Genomic DNA, 11,501 nt, shown 5'->3' on the forward strand with positions numbered 1-11,501 from the left:
AGTGTAGATAATATTTGCAATTGATGAATAGAAACTAGAGAGGGTTTAATAAAAGAAAACAAATGAGGATGCAAACAGTAATGTGTATGTTTTGGAGTATATGCATCAATCTGTGTCAAAACCTTAAAAAATTGATCATTCCTGAGAATTGTCCAAATGTATGTCGATGCACATTGAGGTAAATACAAAGGTCTATATGTTGCATGTTATGACTTCTGTTTAATACCAGTATTTTCGAACAAGAGATTCCATCCTCTCTTTGTGAGATGTACAACTTACATGGAGGTAAATACAAATGTTTATATATTGCATGTTATGACTTCTGTTTAATACCAGTATTTTCAAACAAGAGATTCCATCCTCTCTTTGTGAGATGTACAACTTACATGGAGGTAAATACAAATGTTTATATATTGCATGTTATGACTTCTGTTTAATACCAGTATTTTCAAACAAGAGATTCCATCCTCTCTTTGTGAGATGTACAACTTACATGGAGGTAAATACAAATGTTTATATATTGCATGTTATGACTTCTGTTTAATACCAGTATTTTCAAACAAGAGATTCCATCCTCTCTTTGTTAGATACCTGTAACCAGCTCTCATCAGGTATTGTATTGTCTCAGCAGTGGTCTCAGCATATTTCTCATGTAAATCTTCTTAGATAATGTAACCTGGTTTGTACCCTAAATCTATAAACTGATGTAATATCTACAGAAAACAAAAGGCATACTTATTAGTTATATTTAACAGATTTCCAAATGATGTAAAAAAAAAAAAAAAAAAAGAAGAAGAAAAAAGACCAATTGCACATTCAAAACTCATACATAGATAAGGTGATCTCAGGTGTGTGATTTTTATTCTACACTAGAAATGTAATGTGATAGCAACTGATAATTTATCATATGTTAGATGTCATTTTAAGTGATTTAGGATTTTTAGTAAAAGCATTAATTTCTAGTATATTGTAAAATTTAGATGTCAAGGATACATGTACCATGCATTGCTTACTTCTATGTCATTAGTTCTCTGGTGGATACATTATATTTGTCTCATTGGTAATCATATTAAGATAAAATTGTTTTGTTATAAATTATACTGTTAGTTTTTCTTATTTCATATCAATCATGTGTTGTCTGGTCATATATAGATGACGGTTGTCTAAAATTGCTTACATCCACTTCATTTGAACTCTGGTTTTTATCTGTTTCATTGGCAGTCATACAACACAACTTGAATGACAAAAAGAAATGGACAGTACATGTACAAAACTAAACCTACAAAATTCACTATACCCTCTCCCCCCAATAAAAAATAAATAAATCCAGACACACGAACTAAGACAAACAATTGTCAATAAATCTGCTCCGAGGCAATCTAGACCATATATAGGCCACCTACCAACAAAATGACCACTAATTTAAACAAGTAAATTAAGATGGAACATTATTTTGAAAGCAGGGGCAATGTTTGCTGTGGCTCAAGATCAGAGTTTGTTTCTCTCTGTCAACTTTAAATAGGTAGAGAAAGATACCAAAGGGGCACTTATATGTCGAAAAATAAACTGAGAGGGCCATGGCCCAAAAAAAAAATAGAAAAACCAAAAGACATAATTTACAACAGCTAACAATACACAACATAGACAACAAAAGCCTGTATTTACAATTAGGGTTGTTTGGACAAAGTTTTTCAAAAGTTTTAATTTCCACACAAAATGATTAACTCAGTATTGGCTTTCTGGGGCTGGAACCTTCACCCCTTTTTTTTTTAAGATTAATGCATTTGAAAGGGGAAATATAGCTGGAACACCTCCCCCTTTTTATCCTGGTTTGGGAACCACCCTTTAAAAAATAGTTGGATCCGCCCCTATTAGTAGTGTTTCTAATTAAAAACAAAATATACCTTGTTCCCTTGTTTATCAGCATCTATAGACAGAATACCAAAGTTTTTAGGAATGTCATATTTCTCAACAAATCTTCTAACAGATATCCCAGACACTGTTCTCACAACTTTCTTAGTTCCATCGTAATCATGTTCTCTAAGTACATGAGATTCCATTGAAACTAAATCAGGGGAGATAATTAGCTTGACTGTTCTATCTTTTGTTCCCAAGACAGCCTCTACATATTGAACATATTGCTTCTTTTCATTGTATTCATCTATATATCTGAAAAATTATTTTATACAAAATATAAAAAGTACATAATTTAAAGCTATTGCTTAAAAAGTATGATGAAATGTATATTTTAAGTAAAGTTAATATTCAAAGGATTTGTTTTAATAAAATACTGTTTTAATGCAATAAATAATCTCATTTAATTATACATGTAGTAGCAATCAGTATATTGAAAAAGAAAATCATTTTGAAGCTATTGATTAAATTTTTCAGATCTTACTTAAAACTTATTGTCAACTTCAATATGAAGTTTTATTAGCTTATAAATAGAGACCTTTCAAAGAAGTGAAACAGTTGATATATTTTGAGTTATTTCCCCTTAATATCTAAAGAGTATTTATCTTGTTGATGTTGTCTAGCTCTCATGCCATTGATGTTTGTTTTCTTTTGCATTTATGATTTTGCCAATTTGTTTGTATTCATTTTCAAATAGCTTTAAAATTCTTTTAAAAGCCACAGATAGAAATTTGCCAAAAAAATTTGCTCTCCACTTTATATAGATTAATTACAAAAAACTAGAGGCTCTAAAGAGCCTGTGTCGCTCACCTTGGTCTATGTGACTAGTAAACAAAGGAAGCAGATGGATTCATGACAAAATTGTATTTTGGTGATGGTGATGTGTTTGTACATCTTACTTATGAACTTGGCCCAGTAGTTTCAGTGGAAAATGTTAGTAAAAATTTACAAATTTTATAAAAATTGTTGAAAATTGACTATAAAGGACAATAACTCCTTAGGGGTCAATTGACCATTTCGGTCATGTTGATTTATTTGTAAATCTTACTTTGCTGAACATTATTGCTGTTTACAGTTTATCTCTATCTATAATAATATTCAAGACAATAACCAAAAACGGCAAAATTTCCTTAAAATTACCAATTCAGGGACAGCAACCCAACAACGGGTTGTCTGATTCATCTGAAAATTTCGGGGCAGATAGATCTTCACCTGATAAACAATTTTATCCCATGTCAGATTTGCTCTAAATGCTTTGGTTTTTGAGTTATAAGCCAAAAACTGCATTTTACCCCTATGTTCTATTTTTAGCCATGGTGGCCATTTTGGTTGGTTGGCCGGGTCACCAGACACATTCTAAACTAGATACCCCAATGATGATTGTGGCCAAGTTTGTTTTAATTTGGCCCAGTAGTTTCAGAGGAGAAGATTTTTGTAAAAAGTTAAAGCAGGACGACGACGGACGACGACTACGGACGCTGGACACTGGACTCCGGACGCCAAGTGATGGGAAAAGCGCACTTGGCCCTTCGGGCCCGGTGAGCTAAAAATCAACTGGTTGATGATTATTTTCTGGCATAGCAGTATTGTTAAAAATTAAAAATATATTCATTATTTCTATAGGAATTTACATGTACACGCGAGGCAATGAGTCTACACTGAAACCACCAAAACCATTTTGTTAAATCTATATTAATACCTTGATAAATGATGTCTTGCAAGATGAAGCTGTTCTGTCAGAGGTTCTACAAGGACAGCATTCCATCCATGTTGAATAAAGTTAAATGGGTTACTGGATAAGAAACCATCATTAGCACCAATATCAACTATCAATTCGGAATAAGGAAATCGACTTCTTGCAAGAATTTTTCGATAAAGATATAAAAACTCAAATGAATGTGATGTGTCCAGTTTAAAGGTGGCTATTGATTTATTGAGGTTTTCCTTTGGATATGTAATGTACACCCTTTCTACAGTGTCTTGTAAAATTGACGCCAATTAAACCACCATATTTGGCTGAAAAAAATAACACTTTTAGCAAATTTATTGCCTGCAATCTTTTCAATGAAAGTCCCTTTGCTAGAGTCATATAATGGAGTAAAACTGTTTTTAAACTGGACGTATGCATATATATTACTATTCCATGGAATGTGATTATTTCTAGAAAGAATTATAAGACTGCAGCAACTATGGCACATATATGATTTGACAGGAACAGAATAATGGACTTGAAGAAAATTTAATATGTCTGCAAAAGTGCATCCTCGGTATAATTATTGTGAGTCTGCTAAACTTCAATAAGTCACAACTTTATTTCATCTCAACATGTGAATTTTTTTTATTAGAAATATTTGGCATGTACTAAAAGGTGGAGTGGAGTGGAGTGGAGTGTTGCAGTGCTGGAGTGTTTGAGTGGAGTCACGGAGTGAAAACAAGGAGTTAGGAAATAGAGTGTAGTTGAGTTGTGGGTTCAATAGTTTTAAAATTAAACCAATTTATGAGATATTTTTATATACATAACTTACATGTGTTGCTATATTAAAAATCAAAACTTTGTCTGTTTTACATAAATTATATAGTTTTATTCAATGATCAATTAATAATTTTTATTTACATTTCAATATTTTACAAGTCCATTAAAATTTTGCGACACAAAAAAAGGAAGAGCATTGCTAACAAACAGTCATTAGAGATGAATGAGTATAGACAAGAATGTACGACCTTCAACAATGAGCAAAGCCCATACCGCATAGTCAGCTATAAAAGGCCCCAAAATGACAATGTAAAACAATTCAAACGAGAAAACTAACGGCCTTATTTATATAAATAAATGAACGAAAAACAAATATGTAACACATAACCAAAAGACAATCACTGAATTACAAGCTCCTGACTTGGGACAGGCACATGCATACATAATGTGTCGGGGTTAAACATGTTAGCCGGATCCCAACCCTCCCCTAACCTGGGACAGTGGTATAACAGAACAACATAAGAACTTACTATAAAAAATCAGTTGAAAAAGGCTCAACTCATCAGATGGACGTGGCCGGGTACTTGTACATCCCAACAACAAAAAGACACTAGGAACAGATATGAAAGTACTCGCAGTTAACTGACAGTTAGTTCAAAGCCACTAACAACTAATAAAAAATCATGCATCTAAGATTAAATGTTGACTGTGCAAGAAAAACAAGAGGCTCTCAAGAGCCTGAATCGCTCACCTTAAATTTTTTGCTTAAATCTTCCATCAATGATAATTTTGGGTTTTCAATTTATATAAATGGTTTTTCGATTCTGTCATATCTTCTTCAAAAGCAAAAACAAGAGTGGACACACTGAAATGTCTCGTTTGTCTCGTGTTCATAATATAATTTATGATGAAAGTATAAAAAAACATTGTATACCCCAAGCATTACATTATTGCTGTTTACAGTTTATCTACCTCTATAATAATATTCAAGATAATAACCAAAAACAGCAAAATTTTCTTAAAATCACCAATACAGGGGCAGCAACCCAACAACGGGTTGTCCGATTCATCTGAAAATTTCAGGGCAGATAGATCTTGTCCTGATTAACAATTTTACCCCTGTCAGATTTGCTCTAAATGCTTTGGTTTTTGAGTTATAAGCTAAATACTGCATTTTACCCCTATGTTCTATTTTTAGCCATGGCGGCCATGTTTTTTGATGAAATGGGAATTAAAACACAAACTTATTCTAGATTCTGGAATGTGATTATTTCTAGAAAGAATTATAAGACTGCAGCAACTATGGCACATATATGATTTGATAGGAACAGAATAATGGACTTGAAGAAAATTTAATATGTCTGCAAAAGTTCATCCTCGGTATAATTATTGTGAGTCTGCTAAACTTCAATAAGTCACAACTTTATTTCATCTCAACATGTGAATTTTTTTTATTAGAAATATTTGGCATGTACTAAAAGGTGGAGTGGAGTGGAGTGGAGTGTTGCAGTGATGGAGTGTTTGAGTGGAGTCACGGAGTGAAAACAAGGAGTTAGGAAATAGAGTGTAGTTGAGTTGTGGGTTCAATAGTTTTAAAATTAAACCAATTTATGAGATATTTTTATATACATAACTTACATGTGTTGCTATATTAAAAATCAAAACTTTGTCTGTTTTACATAAATTATATAGTTTTATTCAATGATCAATTAATAATTTTTATTTACATTTCAATATTTTACAAGTCCATTAAAATTTTGCGACACAAAAAAAGGAAGAGCATTGCTAACAAACAGTCATTAGAGGTGAATGAGTATAGACAAGAATGTACGACCTTCAACAATGAGCAAAGCCCATACCGCATAGTCAGCTATAAAAGGCCCCAAAATGACAATGTAAAACAATTCAAACGAGAAAACTAACGGCCTTATTTATATAAATAAATGAACGAAAAACAAATATGTAACACATAACCAAAAGACAATCACTGAATTACAAGCTCCTGACTTGGGACAGGCACATGCATACATAATGTGTCGGGGTTAAACATGTTAGCCGGATCCCAACCCTCCCCTAACCTGGGACAGTGGTATAACAGAACAACATAAGAACTTACTATAAAAAAATCAGTTGAAAAAGGCTCAACTCATCAGATGGACGTGGCCGGGTACTTGTACATCCCAACAGCAAAAAGACACTAGGAACAGATATGAAAGTACTCGCAGTTAACTGACAGTTAGTTCAAAGCCACTAACAACTAATAAAAAATCATGCATCTAAGATTAAATGTTGACTGTGCAAGAAAAACAAGAGGCTCTCAAGAGCCTGAATCGCTCACCTTAAATTTTTTGCTTAAATCTTCCATCAATGATAATTTTGGGTTTTCAATTTATATAAATGGTTTTTCGATTCTGTCATATCTTCTTCAAAAGCAAAAACAAGAGTGGACACACTGAAATGTCTCGTTTGTCTCGTGTTCATAATATAATTTATGATGAAAGTATAAAAAAACATTGTATACCCCAAGCATTACATTATTGCTGTTTACAGTTTATCTACCTCTATAATAATATTCAAGATAATAACCAAAAACAGCAAAATTTTCTTAAAATCACCAATACAGGGGCAGCAACCCAACAACGGGTTGTCCGATTCATCTGAAAATTTCAGGGCAGATAGATCTTGTCCTGATTAACAATTTTACCCCTGTCAGATTTGCTCTAAATGCTTTGGTTTTTGAGTTATAAGCTAAATACTGCATTTTACCCCTATGTTCTATTTTTAGCCATGGCGGCCATGTTTTTTGATGAAATGGGAATTAAAACACAAACTTATTCTAGATTCTGGAATGTGATTATTTCTAGAAAGAATTATAAGACTGCAGCAACTATGGCACATATATGATTTGATAGGAACAGAATAATGGACTTGAAGAAAATTTAATATGTCTGCAAAAGTTCATCCTCGGTATAATTATTGTGAGTCTGCTAAACTTCAATAAGTCACAACTTTATTTCATCTCAACATGTGAATTTTTTTTATTAGAAATATTTGGCATGTACTAAAAGGTGGAGTGGAGTGGAGTGGAGTGTTGCAGTGATGGAGTGTTTGAGTGGAGTCACGGAGTGAAAACAAGGAGTTAGGAAATAGAGTGTAGTTGAGTTGTGGGTTCAATAGTTTTAAAATTAAACCAATTTATGAGATATTTTTATATACATAACTTACATGTGTTGCTATATTAAAAATCAAAACTTTGTCTGTTTTACATAAATTATATAGTTTTATTCAATGATCAATTAATAATTTTTATTTACATTTCAATATTTTACAAGTCCATTAAAATTTTGCGACACAAAAAAAGGAAGAGCATTGCTAACAAACAGTCATTAGAGGTGAATGAGTATAGACAAGAATGTACGACCTTCAACAATGAGCAAAGCCCATACCGCATAGTCAGCTATAAAAGGCCCCAAAATGACAATGTAAAACAATTCAAACGAGAAAACTAACGGCCTTATTTATATAAATAAATGAACGAAAAACAAATATGTAACACATAACCAAAAGACAATCACTGAATTACAAGCTCCTGACTTGGGACAGGCACATGCATACATAATGTGTCGGGGTTAAACATGTTAGCCGGATCCCAACCCTCCCCTAACCTGGGACAGTGGTATAACAGAACAACATAAGAACTTACTATAAAAAAATCAGTTGAAAAAGGCTCAACTCATCAGATGGACGTGGCCGGGTACTTGTACATCCCAACAGCAAAAAGACACTAGGAACAGATATGAAAGTACTCGCAGTTAACTGACAGTTAGTTCAAAGCCACTAACAACTAATAAAAAATCATGCATCTAAGATTAAATGTTGACTGTGCAAGAAAAACAAGAGGCTCTCAAGAGCCTGAATCGCTCACCTTAAATTTTTTGCTTAAATCTTCCATCAATGATAATTTTGGGTTTTCAATTTATATAAATGGTTTTTCGATTCTGTCATATCTTCTTCAAAAGCAAAAACAAGAGTGGACACACTGAAATGTCTCGTTTGTCTCGTGTTCATAATATAATTTATGATGAAAGTATAAAAAAACATTGTATACCCCAAGCATTACATTATTGCTGTTTACAGTTTATCTACATCTATAATAATATTCAAGATAATAACCAAAAACAGCAAAATTTTCTTAAAATCACCAATTCAGGGGCAGCAACCCAACAACGGGTTGTCCGATTCATCTGAAAATTTCAGGGCAGATAGATCTTGTCCTGATTAAAATTTTACCCCTGTCAGATTTGCTCTAAATGCTTTGGTTTTTGAGTTATAAGCTAAAAACTGCATTTTACCCCTATGTTCTATTTTTAGCCATGGCGGCCATCTTGGTTGGTTAGCTGGGTCACTAGACACAATTTTTAAACTAGATACCCTAATAATGATTTTGGCCATGTTTCGTTAAATTTGGCCCATTAGTTTCAGAGGAGAAGATTTTTGTAAAAGATAACTAAGATTTACGGAAAATGGTTAAAAATTGACTATAAAGGGCCATAACTCCTAAAGGGGTCAACTGACCATTTTGGTCATGTGACTTATTTGTAAATCTTACTTTGCTGAACATTTTTGCTGTTTACAGTTTATCTCTATCTATAATAATATTCATGATAATAACCAAAAACAGCAAAATTTCCTTAAAATAACCAATTCAGAGGCAGCAACCTAACAATCGGTTGTCTGATTCATCTGAAAATTTCAGGGCAGATAGATTTTGACCTGATAAACCATTTAACCTCGTTATATTTGCTCTAAATGCTTTGGTTTTTGAGTTATAAGCCAAAAACTGATTTTACCCGTATGTTCTATTTTTAGCCATGGTGGCCATCTTGGTTGGTTGGTTGGCCAGGTGACCGGACACAATTTTTAAAGTAGTTACCCCAATGATGATTGTTGCCAAGTTTGGTTCAATTTGGCCCTGTAGTTTCAGAGGAGTAGATTTTTGTAAACGATAACTAAGATTTACGGAAAATGGTTAAAAATTGACTATAAAGGGCCATAACTCCTAAAGGGGTCAACTGACCATTTCGGTCATGTTGACTTATTTGTAAATCTTACTTTGCCGAACATTTTTGCTGTGTACAGTTTCTCTCTATCTATAATAATATTCATGATAATAACCAAAAACAGCAAAATTTCCTTAAAATTACCAATTCAGGGGCAGCAAACTAACAACGGGTTGTCCGATTCATCTGAAAATTTCAGGGCAGATAGATTTTGACCTGATAAACAATTTTACCCCATGTCAGATTTGCTCTAAATGCTTTGGTTTTTGAGTTATAAGCTAAAAACTGTATTTTACCCCTATGTTCTATTTTTAGCCATGGCGGCCATGTTTTTTGATGAAATGGGAATTAAAACACAAACTTATTCTAGATTCTGGAATGTGATTATTTCTAGAAAGAATTATAAGACTGCAGCAACTATGGCACATATATGATTTGATAGGAACAGAATAATGGACTTGAAGAAAATTTAATATGTCTGCAAAAGTTCATCCTCGGTATAATTATTGTGAGTCTGCTAAACTTCAATAAGTCACAACTTTATTTCATCTCAACATGTGAATTTTTTTTATTAGAAATATTTGGCATGTACTAAAAGGTGGAGTGGAGTGGAGTGGAGTGTTGCAGTGCTGGAGTGTTTGAGTGGAGTCACGGAGTGAAAACAAGGAGTTAGGAAATAGAGTGTAGTTGAGTTGTGGGTTCAATAGTTTTAAAATTAAACCAATTTATGAGATATTTTTATATACATAACTTACATGTGTTGCTATATTAAAAATCAAAACTTTGTCTGTTTTACATAAATTATATAGTTTTATTCAATGATCAATTAATAATTTTTATTTACATTTCAATATTTTACAAGTCCATTAAAATTTTGCGACACAAAAAAAGGAAGAGCATTGCTAACAAACAGTCATTAGAGGTGAATGAGTATAGACAAGAATGTACGACCTTCAACAATGAGCAAAGCCCATACCGCATAGTCAGCTATAAAAGGCCCCAAAATGACAATGTAAAACAATTCAAACGAGAAAACTAACGGCCTTATTTATATAAATAAATGAACGAAAAACAAATATGTAACACATAACCAAAAGACAATCACTGAATTACAAGCTCCTGACTTGGGACAGGCACATGCATACATAATGTGTCGGGGTTAAACATGTTAGCCGGATCCCAACCCTCCCCTAACCTGGGACAGTGGTATAACAGAACAACATAAGAACTTACTATAAAAAATTTGTAAGGGTTCCACGGAACCCAATGTCTCGCCTACTTTTGCTGTTAATTGCAGACTCAACAAAAATGAGGAAAAACATCAATAAAAATTTCCCTCTCGATACTGTCGTTTGATTATAAGAAGCTTCCAAGTTTGGTAAAAAATCCAGGATAGTTTATGAATCTAATAAATGTTTTATAAACTTTAACTGCAGACTGTATGCAATGTTAACCGGAAGAAAAACTAAGTCCATTTATAAGTAAAATACGGAAAAAGTGATTTTTTTTTTTCACAAAATTTACTTCTGAATAATATCTTATGATCAGAAACAAGCTTATGTCTAAGTTTGGTAGAAATCCAGGATAGTTTAAGAACATTATAAAAATTTTAAAAACTTAAACCACAGAGTGAATGTTTTGTTTCTGGCCAAAAAAATAAGTCCATTTATAAGTAAAATACGGAAAAGTGGAAATTTATTTTTACAAAATTTTCTTCTTGATACTATCTTATGATCATAAAAAAGCTTCGGTCCAAGTTTGGTACAAATCAAGGATAGTTTATGAAAGTTATTAAAATTTTAAAAACTTTAACCACAGAGTGAATGTAATGTTTCCTCGCAGAAAAACTAAGTCCATTTATAAGTAAAATACGGAAAAAATGGAATTTTATTTTTACAAAATTTACTTCTGGATACTTTCTTATGATCATAAACAAGCTTCTGTCCAAGTTTGGTAGAAATTCAGTATAGTTTAAGAAAGTTATTAAAATTTCAAAAACTTTAACCACAGAGTGAATATTTGTGGACGCCGCCGACGACGACGCCGACGACGAC

General features: G+C 32.7%; 1 protein-coding gene across 1 annotated transcript; it reads right to left on the bottom strand.

Moving 5' to 3' along the window:
- Window positions 1-366: 366 nt before the first annotated feature.
- LOC143074395 (uncharacterized) lies at window positions 367-3,900 on the bottom strand (the record flags this gene model as incomplete). Its single annotated transcript, XM_076249875.1, has 3 exons — window positions 367-713; window positions 1,905-2,169; window positions 3,614-3,900. Coding segments are annotated over 3 exons (603 nt in total), but the record flags the coding sequence as incomplete, so codon positions are not given.
- Between the last annotated feature and the right edge of the window lie 7,601 nt (window positions 3,901-11,501).

This window comes from Mytilus galloprovincialis, chromosome 5 (assembly GCF_965363235.1).
Source record: "Mytilus galloprovincialis chromosome 5, xbMytGall1.hap1.1, whole genome shotgun sequence".
Lineage (NCBI taxonomy): Eukaryota > Metazoa > Mollusca > Bivalvia > Mytilida > Mytilidae > Mytilus > Mytilus galloprovincialis.